This window comes from Miniopterus schreibersii (assembly GCF_964146895.1).
Source record: "Miniopterus schreibersii genome assembly, chromosome: X".
NCBI lineage: Eukaryota > Metazoa > Chordata > Mammalia > Chiroptera > Miniopteridae > Miniopterus > Miniopterus schreibersii.
Window position 1 is genome coordinate 10,180,466 of NC_138104.1, and position 19,001 is coordinate 10,199,466.

The 19,001-nt window shown below is 39.6% G+C and overlaps 1 protein-coding gene across 10 annotated transcripts in view; it reads left to right on the forward strand.

Moving 5' to 3' along the window:
* The window catches only part of ENOX2 (ecto-NOX disulfide-thiol exchanger 2), a 300,480-nt gene that overhangs the window by 225,038 nt on the left and 56,441 nt on the right, over nt 1-19,001 (forward strand). For 7 of the 10 annotated variants that reach the window (XM_081126176.1, XM_081126174.1, XM_081126177.1 and 4 more), the window contains one exon: nt 16,042-16,176. In XM_081126176.1, coding sequence (XP_080982302.1) covers nt 16,080-16,176 — 97 coding nt within the window. In that variant the 5' untranslated portion in view covers nt 16,042-16,079. Of the gene's footprint in view, nt 1-11,160; nt 11,250-16,041; nt 16,177-19,001 lie in introns of all 10 variants that reach the window. The other 3 variants (XM_081126172.1, XM_081126173.1, XM_081126178.1) reach the window with 1 other exon arrangement.

A 19,001-nucleotide genomic window follows, 5' to 3' on the forward strand; every position in this document is an offset into this window, starting at 1 on the left:
CCAGACATTTGGAGATAAAAGACTGTGTACTCTGACCCCCTGGAAATAGCAAGCATCTGCAGTGATTTTATGTGCATATACAATACATCATCATCTCCGGGAGATGATGGGCATTAAGCTCAGCACCTCTTGCTCCCAAAGCAAATGTCTGCTCATCTTTTACACCTAGCTGCTCATGTCAGAGGAAAGAAATATTTCTTCCCAAATGACTTCCAAGCTTGCTTGCTTGAGAAGTGCAGCCTCTGGGGAAGCAGTACCTATCTATCAGTGGAGTTGGCTTAAAAAAAAAAAAAAAAAAGACATAATTATACTTAGATAATGGCAGACACCTTCATCCTGGTTCCCTTTAACCTTCATCTGTCTTCCTAATTTACCATGGGCTGTCTTTCTAGCTCACCTCCTTTGACCAACCCCGTTGTGAGTTCATGTACTCCTGATGTATGTGTCTAATATACTCATCAGTTCAAGTTATACAAGTACGTTCATATAATAACTTTCCATTTATATTCCTGCAAAAATCCAAAGGTGGGTTCTGAGGTTATAAAGCAGCATTCAGGCTATTATCAGAACTATAATACCTTTAAGCTATAGGGGCTGGGGTCACAAACTTACAGCATGACAATTCCTTTGGGCATAATTGTGGTCTCTTTCAAATTTCCTTAAAAGAAATAGCAATGGACAATTTTCTATTCCAGAGAATAGGTTCTACAGAAGGAGATATAGTCAGATTGGAATTTTGAATTTAATTCTTATCAATGAGGATTGTACTAGTAGATCTAGGAAAGCTCTGTAGCCTGTTGCTCCTTGTAACATTCAGCTTTCATCTATGACAGTCACACTGCTGACCCACTGTATGCAGGACAATATGTGTAGTCAGTGGCTAGGTTTTATAGAGTAATCCACATCCCCTGCCCAAGTCTCCTACAGCTACTTGTGTTTGCAAGACAAGCAAGGTGGAATGTGTAGTCTGAGGCTGTGGAGCAGAGAAGAGTTGAGGGTGAAGTGGTTTAGGAAGGCATCATCTGGAATATCGATGAATACCAGCTAATTCACTAAAACAGATCCAAAACGCTTTTTCAGGAAAATTTAATCCCTCCTTGAGGGAGCTAACACTCCATCTGGACAGACACACAAATCAAACACCTTAATTTTTGAAACAGGATGACAGCTTAGCCACTTTGTATGTCTAATAGCTAAAACATGTGGGCCTCTCTTTAGCCCACAACACAGATTATCTGCCTTTCATATGTTCACCAGAGCACTCCATCTTGAGTCATCTGCCCTCTAGCTCTTTGCTGTATATAGGGATATGCCAACCAGATGTGCTTACCTGAGAAGCACTGGCCCCAGGGAAGCCGGTCCTATCAGTGGAGTTTGGTTCAAAAATGACATGATCATGTTCAAATAATGGCAGACATCTCCATCCTGGTTCTCTTTAACTTCATTTGTCCTCCTAATTTACTTCATGCTCTCTCCTGTTCATTTGTTTTGGCCACCGCCATTTGTGAGTACATTCACTGCTGATGGAAGTGCCTTAATGTACTTGTCAGTTTAAGTTTTACTGGTAGTATTTAGGCAAGAACTTACCAACTTTCCACTTTTCAGGTTTTCTCATTCTTTTTCTCTAACCAGTAAGACAAAGAGGATTATACTTTATACTTAGTACTTTATACTCAGGCTTTCTATGGAGTCTTGTTTGGTCTTTATTTTGTGTGTGACTTTGCCCACCTCCACCCCTAGTAAATTATAAGCTCTCTGAGGAAAGGAACTGTCTTTTGCTTCTCTTGTGTCCCTCTCAGATACTAAAAAAAATCATAATAGGAGCTCAATTAAGTATCATTTGTTCATTTGTGAAACCTGGAAGTACTATCCAAATGGATTATACTGGTGTAATTGTACTCTTCTTTCCTTCTCAGAAGTAAAATTTTACTCTGAGCTTGCATTATATTCTGCCAGAAGTAAAAATGTATTCTGTGCTTCTGTGCTCTGAGCTACAATCAGAAATTCCTACTGTAGTGGCGTAAGGAATCTACATTTTCTCTGTAGCTGAAAGTGGGACTGAAAACTCTGATCCACGGCATTCAGTAGGCACTGCCATCATTGAAAGAACAGCCCAAAGCCCTTTGCTCTGTACCTTGTCTCCCTTTATAACCCACATTCTGTTATGGAACGGTGGTGCCGCCTCTGGTAATTTACACTTAACCTCTCCACACCTCCCTGTTTTCTTCAAAAAAAGCCCATCAATATAGACCTGTCCTCCAGGGATGTTTTGAAGACATAATGCTGATAAGAAAACATTTTCTATAGGAGAATATTGATGACAGTTATTCTGTAGCCACAAAAGGAGAGGGCACTCAGCAGTAATTGGGGACCGTGTTTAGCCACCCAACCACCTATTATCATTAGCTCTCAGATTGATTCTAATGCATCGTAATAATGCAGCTTGTAATCCACATGTAAGGCAGTAATTTATTGTCAGGTGGTGGTTGTTAGTAATAACAAACTGTTTGAACATACTCAGAACATACACATCTCTTGTTTTTTCTTCCACCGTTGGCAAGTCTAATTTTACACCTTTTTACCTGTCCTATTTTCTCCTATTATACTGCATATCATGGTATTGTTTCTATTCTTTAAACAAGTGTAGTGTCTCAATGAACAACTAGAACACAGGAGACTGATTTGGAAATGCAGTTTAAGTAGCCAAGCCCAATTTAAGAATGGTGGTGGATTTTATCACTCAGCTTTATTAATGGACCTCCTCCTTGCTGTATGGAGTTTCTTTACCTAATGCATTTGTATAAAAGGCCCTGCCTCTCCCATTAACCCCTTTGGCTGGTGCTAACTCATTCCTGGGCATTTGTTGCCATAGCTGCAGCCGCCCCCTCAGCAGGAGCCCTAGTGCCAGCCCCTGCACAATCCATGTGTGGCTGGCCTCTTGTTCCAGGCGTCAGCTGTTAGGTGGAGGGCAAGAGCCTTGCAACCTCAGAGGTCAAACAGCCTGTCCCATGTGTTTAAGCCCTATCTGGTTTTTGTTTGTTTTTTCTTAACAGCAGATGGGCATGTGGCTGTCTAGCCTCAAGGCTGGGAAACGTGTGGGAATATTACCCACACTCTTCCTCCCTTACCCCCTCCTGGGCACCCAAGCAGGTAGCCTGGCTTCCTACTCAAAAAGATGATCGATATTTCCCCTCTGTTGTTTGAAGCTCTTCCTTCAACACCTGTGGCAGCTGGGGGGAATCGGGCACAATTTGCGTCTGTTCACTGAAATAATTGCCAGCAGTTTTATAGAGCGTCTCTTGTGTATATTTTTGCCCATTTACAGTTTTGATTATATCGTTTGCAGAATGGAAGCGTGGCTTTCCACTGCTTACTCTCATTCCCGTAGCTCTTCAAGGAGATACCCTTTTAAAAAACAAAATGGAAATGACATGCAAATGATTATGGTAATATCACACAGGCAAAAGTCAGGACCTTCAGAAGGTTCCTCAGGCACGAAGTGATCAGGTGATGAGCGAGTCTTGCATACATTTCTACTGGAGTTTCCAGCTAGCACCTTCCTCTGAGGAATGACTAAGAAGAGATAATGTTAGATGCCTGTAATGTGGCTTGCTTTCTGCCCTAGGGTCCAGCACTGACGTAGTTTAGAGCAAACACAACTCCCACACATGCCACTTGGGCAGGAATAATGGGATTTAAGGAAGATGTTTCACTAGGTGGAAAGTTTCCACATAGACTGGTAATACAGATTTAGAAAAGAAAATTTAATTTTGTCTGTGTTGTGCCAGCTTTGCCAGACAGCTGGCAAGGATAAATCTGTGAATTAGCTTCAGACTTTGAAAATTCATAACCATCTAGTCCTTTACCTTGACTTTAACAGAATTGATATTACAGCATCAACAATAGCGACAGAGAAACAGCATCATTAACCAACATTTTTAAAGTTCCTTACAGTTTTCAAAACATTTTTACAATTAATAATTTCTTGTTTAACCATCTTACCAACCCTGGAATTAGTATTATCATTGTCTGCATTTTTGTGAAGAGGAAACCAAAACTCGGAGACATTAAGTGACTTGTCCAAGGTCACACATCATTGTCTTCTGACTCCAAACCCCCTCAGGTACCCACGCTAGGCGATATACACAGCCCTGTCACCCTGACCTCTAGCCCACTGCCATTTCCATGTCCCCAAACCTCCAGGTAAACAAATTAAGGCCATGCAGGGATTTGCTTGTAAAACAAAATGAAAGTAGCTGTGTTACAAAAGAATTAGTGTCTTTCCACATGGATTCATTACTAAATGATACCTTTGACACTCATGTTCATAGATCACTAACTGCTGGGCAAGCTGGGTGAGGAGATTGAGGGAGAGGAGAGGAATGTGAGGGAGAACAGCACGAATTAAAGCTCCTGGCAACTAAAGAATCCTTCAGAAATTCAGATAAAACATTTCTGAAAGGACAGCCTCATCGAATGTAGCAGTACCGTAAAAATAAGCAAGAAATGATTACCACAAAATTCAGAACCATGGTTATCTCTAAGGGGAGATGGAAGGACTCAGGGAGGGGCACATGGAGACCTTTAAAGGTAATGGTTATGTTCTTTTTCTTAAACTGCATGTTGAATATACAATTTTCATTGCATCATTGTTTTGTACTTTACACTTGTATCTTATAAACTCCCCTTTGTATCTACTCAATATTTAATTTAAGCATTGAGAAAAAGACAGTGTGAGTCAGTGGAAAATAGGATTTGATATACAGAAACTAGCTTTACATTTTTAAGGAATGGTACTCTTAAAAGCTAGGTGCGCTTTTATTAAAAGCTCAGCCCGTTTGCCCTGACTGTGTCTCCCAGTGACATCCCAGTTAGTTTCTCAAGAAGTTGTGATTTGTGAGGAGAGCATGCTTTCCCAGAATTTTCCCGGGCTCATTGAGTATTTCAGCTGCCTTGCCTCCCCCCTTCCCGCCTCCCCCTTTCTGACCGTGAACTTCTAGCTCCTGGGAGAGCAAAGAACAGAGGCATGGCCATTTGGGAATTTGAAGTTAAGTGCTTGAACTGTAACCATGGACTTATGGGTTGTTACCCAAAGACTTATTATCATTATGGCTTTCCTTGGTGTTGGACCTGACAGAAAATGCAGTGAATGGGTGGGCTTGTATATTTACTTTCATCACTGGTTGGTTTCTCTTTGGCCAGTGTAGGCATGCTGTAAGCACAGGCTGACAGGAATTATGACTTTTCTTCCATGTGGAAATAAGTGCATAAGCAAACACCCAGCCTGATTTTCTTTCCAATTCATTATTTACAGGGAATTCACCCTTTGTAATCATTTTCAAATCAAATTTGCTCTACCAATCCCTGGAAGGTTTGCTCTGAAGATCATCACCAACCTAGTTGTCTTATTTTTTAACAGCTTTTGTCTCCTCCATGTTAATGCCAATTTTTAAAAAAGCACAAATGGATTAAAAGTGATGTCACTAGTGGCCTGGAGATTCACTCAAGAAGAAAATTTAAGTTTCGGCAGAAATGGATAAAAGGAAGGAAAATCAATAACTCACATGTGTTTGTTATTTGGACTATTGCTATGTTAAAATATTCAGGATAACTCTTGAATTCAGTGGGGCAAAATATGTCATATATAAGAATTATGTCTGGAAAGAGAAGCAGCCTTGTTCTTTTTTGTTTGAATACATTCCCCACTATTAATGGCTGGTTCCTGTACTGATACTGTCCTGTCCTATTATTCATACTGTCCCAGAATCAAAAACTGACGACCAGATCAGTTGCATGTGGATTGTTCCTCAACTAGACTGATACAGTGAGTGTCCTCTGCCAGCTGTACAGAGGTCAGAGCCATGGCCGTAACCTCCCTGTTTTATTGGAAAGCTGATGATGAATAGCAAGTTCTTCTCTTGCCTACGCCATTGCCTCCTGTCCTCATCAAATGGGGTGATTGCGAGAGAAAGAGCACAGATGCAAATGCCATCCATGCTTTCGGAGAAAAAAGCAAATGGTTTTGACAGCAGGTCTGATGGATGGGGGATATATACAGTGGGGGAGGAGGGTAACGCCAGAAAATATTCTGAGGATTTTATTAGCAGTACCACTTTTAGAAAATGCATCAATCACACGAGAGGCGTATAAATGAGCCCTGCTGTTCTTCCTGGCAGTGTTCTTGGTAAAGAACTGGTTAAAGAGAAGCCACCTTGTTCTTTTTTGTTTAAACACCCCCCCCACTCTTTCAATGGCTGGTTTCAGTACTGGTACTGACTTCTCCTTTTCACCTGAAGGAATTATACCACTGCGCTCTCCCTCCACCCGCAGTGGCCCCTGCTTTCCATAAGCTATCCGAGATAATGTCCACTGTGGTTAATATATTAATAATAATTACTAGTATTGTACTACTACTTACTGAAGCTAGGCGCTGCAGTGGGTCCCCTTTTCACATTTTTTCTCCTTTACCCCTTACCACAGCCCGGTAAGATAGGTACTATTATTGTCCTCATTTCTCAGATGTAGAAAATGAAGAATGGAGACGTTATGTCATGTCTCTAGCATCACACAGCTAATAAGCGGCGGGTCAGGATTGGAACTCAGATCTAATCCAAAGACCATGATCTTAACTACTGTTATAACCACATTTTTTCTTCTTTCAGGGTCACATAGCATTAAGGCTTGAGAGTTTATCATGCTTGGTCTACCCAAAGACATAATGGGGTTTGAGGGATGTGTGTTGCAGAAAAAAAATCACTTTAAAACATGAAGGTGGGACAGTGTGAAGCTCTGTATACTAAAGGTTTCTGATTATTTGTCAAATTGAGGTAGAGTTTGAAAACTCAAGTTAGGCTGCCTGTAGAGTCAAAGAAGCTAGAAAGGGGCCGGGCCTGCTGGCCTAAAGCAGAGCCATTAGGCACTGCCTCCTGCGTCCGTGTGTGTATATATAACATTGCCCTTAATAAGTGAAGATGACTCTGCTGAGGCGGCTAGTTCTCAAGCCAAAGTTCCCATTATCAGTAGGATTTAACACCTTGTTTATAGTGGTCATGGCCAGTGTCCTACCGCAGTTACCTAGACCATGGCCTTATAAGTAGTGACTTGCAAAGCAAGTCAACAGTATAGTCTCATACTCATCCTCTCAAAGTCCAACCAACTGGAAAATACAAAATGATTCCAGTTGTTTAACATTCTAGTTGTAGGAGAGAGAAATAATAAGTAAACAGATATGAAAAGTATTTGACACAAATGCCCATCCCCCAAACAACAATTTCTATTCCAGGTTTTAGACTTAGCACAGATACAGCCTTATCTCCTACACATTTTAAGATATCCAGAGTGCCATAATAATTGACTTATCTTTCAAAACTCACTTTAAAGTCTCCTTCTCCAGCTTCGCATCACATCCTCTATGCTCCCTTCGTCTTCCTAGCAGAGTAACTGCCTCCCCCTTCTTCACATCTCTCTGTGTAGCCATTATCCAACTATGCAGTAGTTTTTCTTTTCATGTTTGTCTCTCCTGCTAGTCTATGAGCCCCTCAAAGGGCAGGAAACCATGGATTTTTCACCTTGATGCCACCCAGTAGTGATGGATTTAACATGTTTAATTTAATATTCAGGTGATTCTGATGTACATGGTGGACTGCATTTTGAGAAACACAGGTGTGATTGTTACACAGCAAGTGAATAGTTTAGCCAGAGTTTAAACTCAGCCCTCCTAATTCCATACCTAGTCCATGCTGTATTTCTCTTTGTTGTACTCTATCTCCTGTGGCAAGGAAGTGGACTGAAACATGTTGTAAAGATTTTCAGCAATCAAAGCTAATGGAAAAATGGCTTGTGGATTAACCCCAGGGCTGTTCTTTTTTTTTTTCTCCAAGAGATCTTGCCAGACTTCCAACAATGTAGCAGTAGGGTTGCCAAGTCAACTTACCTCAGAAAAGCATAGGCCACAGAGCTTTGGGCACTTACGGAGCTCATTCTTCTGTCTTCCCTTTCTCCATCCCCCCTTTACCACCAGCCATGCCATTAATTTAAAGAGCATTCTCAGTACCTGAAATGCAATTAGTTGACTTGATAGATATTAAGATTTCTAGTTGAAAATCAGTAGCTACAACTTTTGGGATCCTGACAGTAATATTAATATGTATGTTTCAAAACCAGGAAAGAACTATGTGACTTAACGCAATTAGTGCAGATGTTGAAAGAGCTGGGGTAAGGTAGCATTTTTGCCATCTATGCGTTCAGTGTTGTTTATCTAAATATTAAGTGAGGAAATATGGAATGGATGTGATGATGCAATCCTAAAAACTAGAGGGCCACAGTCAATCAATCACCCTAGACCAGAATAGTATGAGTTCACTGGCATTTCAGAAGCCCAAGAAGCCAGGGGTGAGGAATTATGGTTCTTAGTCCAGAGAACCTCTTAGTGCAGTTAGCCACTGCTCTTACTAACTGTGGCTCACATTTAGCTAATGACCTTGAAGTGACAAAGACTATCCTTGAGATTCTTCAACCTGTGCCAGCCCACCCTGAAATAACAAAGGAGGCCCCTAACTTCAGTTCAGAGAAATGGGAGAAGCAACCCCAACATGACAAATGAATGGTTTCTTCCTTGACTGGTAAAAAGAAAGGGAAAGATAAAGGAAGTGGGACTAAGATCATGACTGAGTACTTGCTCTGAGTCAGATTTCCGGCTCAGCATTCTTTATAGTATAGTGATGACATATAACTCAGTGGCTAAAAGTGTGGGCTCTGGAGCCATATTACCTGAATTTGAATTTCAACACCAGTATTAACTCCATCTGTGACCTTGTGTAACTTCCTAACTTCTTTGTGTCTCATTTTCCTTATCTGTAAAATGGGTCTAATGATAAATATTACCTACCTCATGGGTTTGTGAGGATTGTATTACATAATATATATAAAGCCTTAAAACAGTGTTTGGTACATAATAAGGAGCTAAGTCAATATTAGGAATCAGCATTATTACCATTAGCTTAGTACCTGAGAGAAAGGTATCATTATCTCCAACTACAGGTGAATACACAGGCTACAGAATTTGTGGAACTTGCCTAAAGTCACAAAGCAAGTAAATAATAGAGCAGAGATCTATCTGGCCCCAAGGTCTGTATTCTTTCCACTACACCCTGTTGCCTTTATAAATGTAGGGTATGTACCGTGAGTTCCTTGGAGAGGCACATGCCCAAACCTGTGGACTTCCTCCTTAACACACTCCCACCCTCACTGCAGCTGCCATCTAGAAGTCTGGCTTGGTGCCCTAGCTTCTTATAGATCTAGTTGAAAGCCTTGAACAGCCTTATCACTGCTCTAACATGGATGTGGCTACCTCCAGGACCCTGCAGCTTATAGACCAGAGCAGTGATTCTCCCTGGATGCGTGAGGCTCAGTTTGTGAAAGCACCCCCTACCCAGAAGTTTTCACCTGCATACCTTGAGGGTCAAGCTACTGTCTCCCACCCTCCGCCCTGCCACACTCACAGTCCACATGAGAATGAGTCCCTACTATATAGGCTAGCATAAAAACTCCCTTTCCCTTTTATTTTTCCCTCCCCTTCCCCAAGGAAGAATATGCTGTGACATCCGGATCCCCTTGAGGGCTACAAGGAGACAAAGCCCTTGCCTGACTAATAGCGTCATCTCTCTTAAGCCACCTGGGAACCTTGTCTTACAAACGCCTGTCAGTTGCTTCACCCTGCATAGCAGTGTTGTAAGCTGTGGCGTCACTGGTGGTGATGACTGTGGTCAGAGAAAGAGCAGGGCTTCAGTGCATTGATCACAAACAATGATGGATTGTTACTTTTCAAAGAAAATGAAGAGGGATTCAAAATAACACTTACAATGCACAATATATTGCTTCATGGGCAATAAATACCAAACAGAAGATAAAACCTTGAGCCCTAGGCTTAATGCAGACCCAAAACATGATTTATCCTGCTGTTTCCTTTTTCTTAACCAGAGACAGGAAGCACAATGTTATTTAGTTCTAGGACACCAAATTGTGCCCTTGTGCTGTAATCTTTCGCAGGAAATATTTCTTGAGTGCCTACTGTATGGGTGTGATATGCCAGAGATGGGGATTTCTTCCCTGTTCTATGCAAGCATTTTCTGAACTTCCTCTCCCCTTCCTTTGTCACGGTATTCCTAGTGCTATTCCCAGGACCACTCTGTAAACCAGTACCCTGTCAGCCTTCCATGGCACCTGGACTCCCCACCATAAGGATCGTTTCTTTGGTGTGAAGCATGAAAGTAACCATGCTAAACATGTTCATAGCTTCTTGGTTGGGGGGAGGTGATCAGGTTAGTTTTACCATGGTAGCATAAGGGAGTAGAGTGTAAACTGCAGATGTTAGGATTGGCTGCACATGTGGTGGATGGGAAGGAATTGTGAGAAAACAGGTATAAGGGACTGTCCAGTAAGAACACATGACAATTGCTGCAACAGAGCAGGGCTTCTCAACATTGGCACTGTTGACATTTTGGGCCAGATAATTGTTTGCTGTTGGGTTGGGGGGTGGCTATCCTGTACACTGTTGGATGTTTAACAGTATCCCTGGCCTCTATGCACTAGATGTCAGTAGCACCTCCCAGCTCCTAATTGTGACAACCAAAGATGTTTTCAAATATTACCATATGTAACCTGGGGGAGGGGGCAAAATTAGCCCCAGTTAAGACCCACTGAAATAGATGGGAGCCCCTGTTGATATGATGATGAGCTCTATAGCCCTCCCAGCTCAAATATTCTATAACCTCATGACTTCCGTAGTTTAGTGTAGCATAGTAGTTAAGAGCATGAATTGTGGAGCCAAACTGCCTGGGTTTGAACCCTGGCTCCACTGCAATCTAGCCGTATGACCATGAACAGGTTGCTTAAACTCTATTCCTGGTACCTCAGCAGGAAAATGGGAATAATGACAGGAATAACGAGAGGCTGTCCTTCATAGGGTGTTGTGTTTTAAAGTAATGTACATAAAGTACTTAGAAAAGTGCCTAGCATATTTATATTAAATAAATGTTAATTATTATTAGTCTTGCTATAATTACTATCATTAATACTATTATTCACCATTTATATAAGTCCTGGTATATTCCAGAGGTCTAATGTCTCACCCAGCTTTGGACCACTATCTTCCTTCTACAGAAATGACTAGAGAGCCAAGTCCATGGTTCAGGACTGCACAATGCAAAGAGATTTTATGTGGATGTTGGTCTATGAAATAGGCATTGCGGGTAAGCCACACTTTGTACAACTGCTAAGTTCTTGCAGAGTTAACTTATTTAAAAGTGCACTTATTGGCACCTACTTTGAGCTAGTCACTGTAGAATATACAAAAGTAGATGAGCTTTATATCCTCTGCCCTCAAGGAACTAACAAATATGGCTGCTATATGCACATTTATTTTATTAAATTTAATTACCTTAAATACTCAAAGAAATTCCAGTCCGTTTTTTCTTACCCATGAAGAATTTCTCTGTGATGAAAATTATTTTCCCACCTCCAGATTTGTATTTCTGTAATTGTGATTTTTCTCATATTTTCAGCATATTAGGATTATAATACCTCAAATTATCATAATTTTATTTTCCTCTCACTCTTCATTTAAAATGTTTAATATTCTGTACTCAGAAGAAAACCACCAAAAGAAATTTTATCTTAATACAACAACAGAGTAGTATCCCATTCTGGATAGCTTGGCACCTGCTTCTGGGAAGAAGAATGTCTGTGCAGGACTCTCTTATATATAGTCATATATTTCTTCATTAATTTGTTTAAAATAGTTTATTGAACATCTACTCCATGCCAGCCATGTGTGTCTAAGTAATAGGAATAACAAGGAGGAATACAGGGTTCCAGAGTCTAAGGGGATATATAGAAATAGAAAGAGGTAATAAAAATATAATCTAGTAAGGACTATAATAGTAATGTGCTCAATGAGCTAAGAGAACAGAGAAAATAAAAGTGCTCTTTGGGAGAGAGTTCAGTGTGACAGATAAGACTGTGGTCATTGGCATCAGAGCTGTCTGGGTTCATACTTCTACCACTTTTAGCTGTGTGATATTGATCTGATTACTTAAATTCTCTGTGCCTCAGTTTCATATCCATATGATGTATTATAATAATTCATACATATACGGTGTCTTTCAGTAGACTTCAAGCCCTTCAAGGGCTGGGCCCACCTCATCATCATCTTAACTATTACCATGTTATTATTGCCACTTACCAAGTGCTCAATATGAGCCAGAAGCCATGTTAAATTGTTTACCCACATTATCTAATTTAATCTTCAACAAACCTATCAGGTAGTTACTATCATTTTCCTAACTTTGTCATTTACTTTTTTTCTCATCAAACCCAGTTATTTATTCAGAGCACTATCACAATATGTAACTAGTTTATATTCATTCGTATTTTAATGTCTCCCACCTGCACTGGAGTATAGCTTTATAATACCAAAGATGAGACCTGTTTGACACACCATAAAGTTTCCAACAACTAGAATAGTGCCTGACACTTAGAAAATGTTCAGTGAATGAACAATAAATATGAAAAGAAGTCTGGAAGGCAGACCAACAAAAAAAAAGAAGAGAAGAGAGAGAAGAGAAGAGAAGGAGAAGGAGAAGGAGAAGGAGAAGGAGAAGGAGAAGGAGAAGGAGAAGGAGAAGGAGAAAGAAGGAGAAGGGAAGAAGAGAGAAGAGAATGAGCACATTACAGTAGTAGAGCTAGACTCTAGTCCAGAGCCCTCTGACTCCCAAATCCATGTTCTCGATCACTATGCAGGATTGCTTCCTACTCTTAGCAGACTTTCAATAGATGTTTGTTGACAAAATCCTCTATCAACTTTGTGCAATACTATGTAACAAAATTACAACAAGCATAAACTAATGCATATAACCCTGGACATAAGAAAAAGAATTATAAGAGTAAATTGTCAGAAAAGGAGAGCTTTTGCTAAGATGACTTATGGTTATATCTCTCCCAACTGTGCAGTCTATACATGCACATGCATATATAACCCACTTCATTGTCTTGGTTTATGTTATCCATGTTCCTGGAATATCTTCCCGCCTCTTTTTTACCTCTCTAATAACTACCTATCACTCAAGACATATTCTATGGAAATCTGGCTTATTCTTTCAAATTCTATCTTCCCCGTGAAGCATTTCCCACCTACTCAAGTCACAGTAGCTCTTCATTCCTTAAACTTCAGTAGTATTTTTAACTACACTATTTGAGTTTTTCATGTTTCCTAATTGTTTAATTGGAGAGAGTAAAACATAGTGGCTAAACGTACACATCCTGTGTGACCTTGGACAGTATATGTGACCTTTCAATTCCTCTCATCTATTAAATGGAGATATAAATAGTCCCTATCTCATGGGGTTGTTTGAAAGTTAAATGAGAATAATACATGCTAAGTGCTCTACTACCTAGCATATGGCAAGTGTTCAATAATTAGTGGTAGTAATGGATGGAGATAGAGTAGCAATAACAATAATCATCATCACCATCATCATCGTTCTCTTCAATTAGATTGTATAACCTTTGGATGCGGAGACTATGTCTCTTATCTGCTTATCCTCTGGTATCCCTCTAACTCTAAAAATACTCAGTTGGCTAATTTAATGTCTATTGATTGTATGTCCAGTTCTATTCAATAATACTGCCTCAAAGATATGAAATTATATCAGGAATATAATTTTTTATTTTTATTGCTACTGTGGAATCCCTTGGATGTTTTTTTTTCCTGGGCTGGAATGCATAGTAGTTTGAATGGAAGCTTTGTTGAAGTAATCATATGGAACTAGGCTATGAAAAGAATGGGAAACCTCTTAATCATCCCAAGCTCCTGTGGTGTTTATGCTTGAAAAAAACAAAACAGAAAACCACACAACTCTGATGAGTAAAATAAGTAAATAGAAAGATATTTCATAGTCATGGATAGGAAGACTCCATATTATCAATATGTCAGTTCTTCCCAATTGATTCAATATAATTTTTATCAAAACCCAAGCAAGTTACTTGTTGATATCAATAAACTGATTCTAAAATTTATATGGAGAGGCAAAGGACCCAGAATAACCAACACAATATTGAAGGAGAAGAACAAACCTGGAAGACTGATGCTACCCAACTTCAAAATTTACTGTAGAGTTACAGTTATCAAGACAGTATGGTATTGGTAAAAGAATAAATAGGTCAATAGAATAAAATAGAGCACCCAGAAATAGACCAGAGTCAACTGATCTTTAACAAAGAATCAAATACAATACAATGAAGCAAAAATAGCCTTTTTAACAAATAGTTCTGAACAACTGGACATCCACGTGCAAAGAAAAAAAAAATGAATTTAGACACAGACCTTATGCCCTTCACAAAAGTTAACTCAAAGTAGATTGAAGACCGAAATGTAAAACACAAAACTATAAAACTCCTGGAAGATAACAGAGGAGAAAATCTAGATGACCATGGGTATGGTGATGACTTTTTAGATATACCACCAAAGACACAGTCCATGGAAGAAATAATTGATAAGATGGACTTAATTAAAATTAAAAATTTATTCTCCGTGAAAGACAATGTCAAGAGAATGAAAAGACAAGCCACAGACAGATTGGAAGAAAATATTTGCAATATACACATCCAATAAAGGACTGTTATCTAAAATACGCAAAGTACTCTTAAAACTCAGCAATAAAAACAAAAATAACCCGATTAAAAATTGGCCAAAGACTTTAATAGGCACCTCACCAAAGTAGATATACAGATGGCAAATAAGCATATGAAAAGATGTTCCACATCATATATTATTAGGGAAATGCAAATTAAAATGAGATACCACTATATACCTGTAAGAATGTCCAAAATCCAGAACACTGACACTAAATACTGGTGAGGATGTAGAGCAGCAGGAACTCTCATTCGTTGCTGGTGGAAATGCAAAATGGCATGGCCACTTTGGAAGAAAGGTCGACAGTTTCTTACAAAATTAAGCATGCTCTTACCATACGATCTAGTGATTATGTTGCTTGGTATTTACCCAAAGGAGTTGAAAATTTATGTCCACACAAAAACATGCACACAAATGTTTACAGCAGTTTTATTCATAATTGCCAAAACTTGGAAACAGCCACAATGTTCTGCCGTAGGTGAATGGATAAATAAACTGTATTATATCCAGAAAATGGAATATTATTCAACACTAAAAAGAAATGAGCTATCAAGCCATGAAAAGACATGGAGAAACCTTAAGTGCATATTACTAAATTGAAAAAGCATATCTGGAAAGGCTATATACTGTACCATTCCAACAATAGGACATTCTAGAAAAGGCAGAACTATGCAGACAGTGAAAAAGATCAGTGGTTACCAGGGCTGGAAGGTGGAGAAGAATGAATAAGCAGAACACAGAGGATTTTTAGAGCAGTGAAAATACTCTGTATGATACTATAATGATGGACATTTGTCCAAACCCATAGAATGTACAACATCAGAGTGAATCCTAATGTGTTAAAACTATGGCTTTTGGATGATTATGATATGTCAATATAGGTTCATCAGCTGTAACAAATGTACCACTCTGGTGGCAGATGTTGATAATGGGGGAAGTTATAATACATGTGTGGGGACAGGGATTATATGTGAAATCCCTCTACCTTCCCTTCAATTTTTCTGTGAACCTAAAACTGCTCTTTAAAAAAAAAGGGGGGGGGAGGGGAAGAAAGGGAGAGAAATAGGGATGGAGGGAGTGAGGGGAGGAGCAGGGAAAGAAAGGAGAGAGAGAGAGAGAGAGAAAGAAATACTCTAAAATGCCATCTGGTAAACTGTTTTCAAATTCTGTAACTTCCTGCCAGTTTGAGCTGTTATTGTTTTAACCCTTGTGAAGAGCTGGAATTAAGTCCTTGCCCACCACTTGTCCATCAGTCAATTTCTGTAAAGAGTTTGCCAGAGTGTACATTGATAAGTAATCTAGACACTGAAACTGTAATACAACAAATTATTTTGCTTGTCATTTCTTTTTAGCTGATAATAGTAGAACCCTGAATGTGGATTCCACTGCAATGACGCTACCTATGTCTGATCCAACTGCATGGGCCACGGCAATGAATAATCTTGGAATGGCACCACTGGGAGTTGCTGGACAACCAATTTTACCTGGTATGCTATTTTTAATCACCTTACAAGTGTTTCTTTTTATTGACCATGTGGTCATAAATATAACAGTATGACACAATGTATTTTGATGTTGACATTTGCTAGAGTGTGCATATTTTTTTGTAACATGAACTGTATAGGTATATGTCCCAGGAAAAATCTTGAGGCCCGATCTGCCCTGATACCAAGAAGACTAAATGTTAGCTTATTTCAGATTATGTATAAATTATCACATCTAAACATAAATCTATGCCCACAAAATAATCTTCAGTGCTTAGCCACCTGTATATAATGTGGAGCAGTGTATACTATTGATTGAGAGCATAGTTAGTAAAAGCTACTTTTTGGGTGGCCTTACTATGTTACCTCTGTGAGTTTAAATTTCCTCATCTGTAAAATAGGGAATACAGTAATAATATTGCCTATTCTTTGGATTGTTGTGAAGATTAAGTGAGATGATGTATATAAAACTTGGAAATTCATACACTCAATTAATGAGTAGCAAAACTTTGGACACCATCCCCCATCCCTGCCACAAAAGTGGAGGTTGCTTTCTACGGGAAGAAAACAGAGTGAACTGGCCTGCCAGAAAATATCAAGAATTGAACTACAAAACTGGCCTGTGTGCTATCTTTGTCAGGCATCAAAAATGGGAAGCCTCTGAGGTTTCTAGTGTTTTGTAGACATCATTAGCCTTAGTACATCTAGTACAGTGTCAGCCATCTGCCATTGTTCCAACTGGTCCTTCCACACAGCAATAATACAGTGACAACAGTTGCTCAAAACAGTGTCTCTGGGGCCCTGCTGGGTCCCAAAGCACCTTTTCAATAATCAGAAAAATCATAGTAAGTCTAGTTTGGGTGCTTAGTATATTTTCTGTTTTCACTCTCTGAAAATAGCTAACTCTATTAACCAGTCACACCCCAGACCCCAAGCATGCAGCATATTCTGTTTACCTATCGCTGTATGACAAACTACTTTATAACTTAGTGACTTAAAACACAATCATTTTTTTTTATTTTAAGATTTTTCTGGACGAAGAATTTGGCCAGGACTCAAATGGGTGTTCTTCTGTTTCGTATGGTATCAACTGGAATGCCTCGGCTCTAGCAGGCTAGTATGGAGGCTCCAAGACAACTTCACTCATATGCATGGCACCTTGGCAAGGACAGATAAAAGACGTGCCTCAGCTAGATCCTTCCCTTTCTATTTACTCCAAGATCCTCTCCACATGGTCTCCCTGGCATGGTAGTTGGACATGTTACATGGTGACTTGGAGCTCCCATAGCAAGTGTTCCCAGAGATATGTGGAAATTTTTTCTCTCTTAAGGCCTGGGCCTAAAAACAGATGCAATATCCCTTCTGCCATATTCTCTTGGTCAAATCAGTTCTAGAGCCCATCTAGGTTCTCAAGGGGGTGGGACCTAGACCTCACCTTTTAATGAGAGTAGTATCAAAGACCTGTATCTATCTTTAATCCACCACACTCGGAAAAATTATGTAGAAGTATTTTGTTACTCATCTGCCATGTTTTTCAGCACACCTGCTTCACCTTATACCTGCAGTTAAATTAATTCATTAAAACAATTGTCATATTACAGTGAGTAGCAGTGCAGTGGTTAAGAGCATCAGAGTTAGACTAACCTGAGTTTGAATCCTAGGTCTGCCCCTTACTGGCTGTGTAACCTTGGGCAAGTAACTAAACCCCTCTGAGCCCCTGTTTCTTTATCTATAAAATGAAGAATAATAATATCTAGCTCACAGGTCTTTTGGAATGAGATTATATAAAATGCTTAGCATAATGCCTAGCATACTGTAAGCACCCAATAAACAATTATAGTGATGATAATTATTGATGATACAGCATTGTAACTGTTTACTTGACTTTTTCCAAACTAAACTATGAGGTCAAGGGTTTTGTCTTGCTCATTCCTCTAACCTCAACACCCGGTAGAGGGCATGGCATCAAAATGTGGAATGGATGGACAAATGTATAACTGAACTGCAGCATAGAAGGGGCATTTGCCTCCACTGTAACTCCTTAACTCAAATATGTGCAGAGAATGGAGGATGATAATATTGCCGGGTAACTACTCTAGGTAAGTAAGTGCAAGTTGCTAGGCAGCCAGAAGGCTCAAGGCTACACTGAAACATTACATGATTTTAACTCTGAGGAGCAAGCTGGCTCAACTAACACACGGCATTTGCAGCATTTCCAGTAAGCTGGGGTTTGGGAAAGTGCACGATTCAGAAAAGGGAATACAAACCAACATCTTACGACACTCCCACCAATGACTGTGCCAAGAGTCAAGAAAGCAGTGAGGAAAGGGTGCTAGAAAAAGAGATGGTAAAAGCAAAACAAAACAAGATATTTATTGGAAAAAGGAGTTTGGAGGAATACCTCTTGTCCTTTTCCACAGCACTTTATAAAGCAATTTCAGTCTCCTTCAGAAGATTAAATTCTTAATATAAATGGTAGTACTAAGTACTTATTGGCAGTGCTCCTCAAGCCAGGTCAGGGGCCTGGAAAAGGGAGAGAATTTCTGGTGTTCTATTGCCAAGGTGTTTTAAATTGCTGGACTTCTTTTATTTTTCAGGTTCTACAATGCTTGTATAAGACCCATGATTTTCAAATGGTTATTTTCTTAGTTGGCATTGGAAATTCACATCTCCTTTGCTGCTTAATGGTTGAAAATAAAGAAAAGAAATAATCATTGTAATAGGAACCTTTGAAATGTCATGTACAACTTGCCCTCTAGCAAGCCCTGCTGGGCAGTGTAGTCTGTGGAACTCTTGGCATATTGAACACAAGGAAGAAAGGGGTTTAT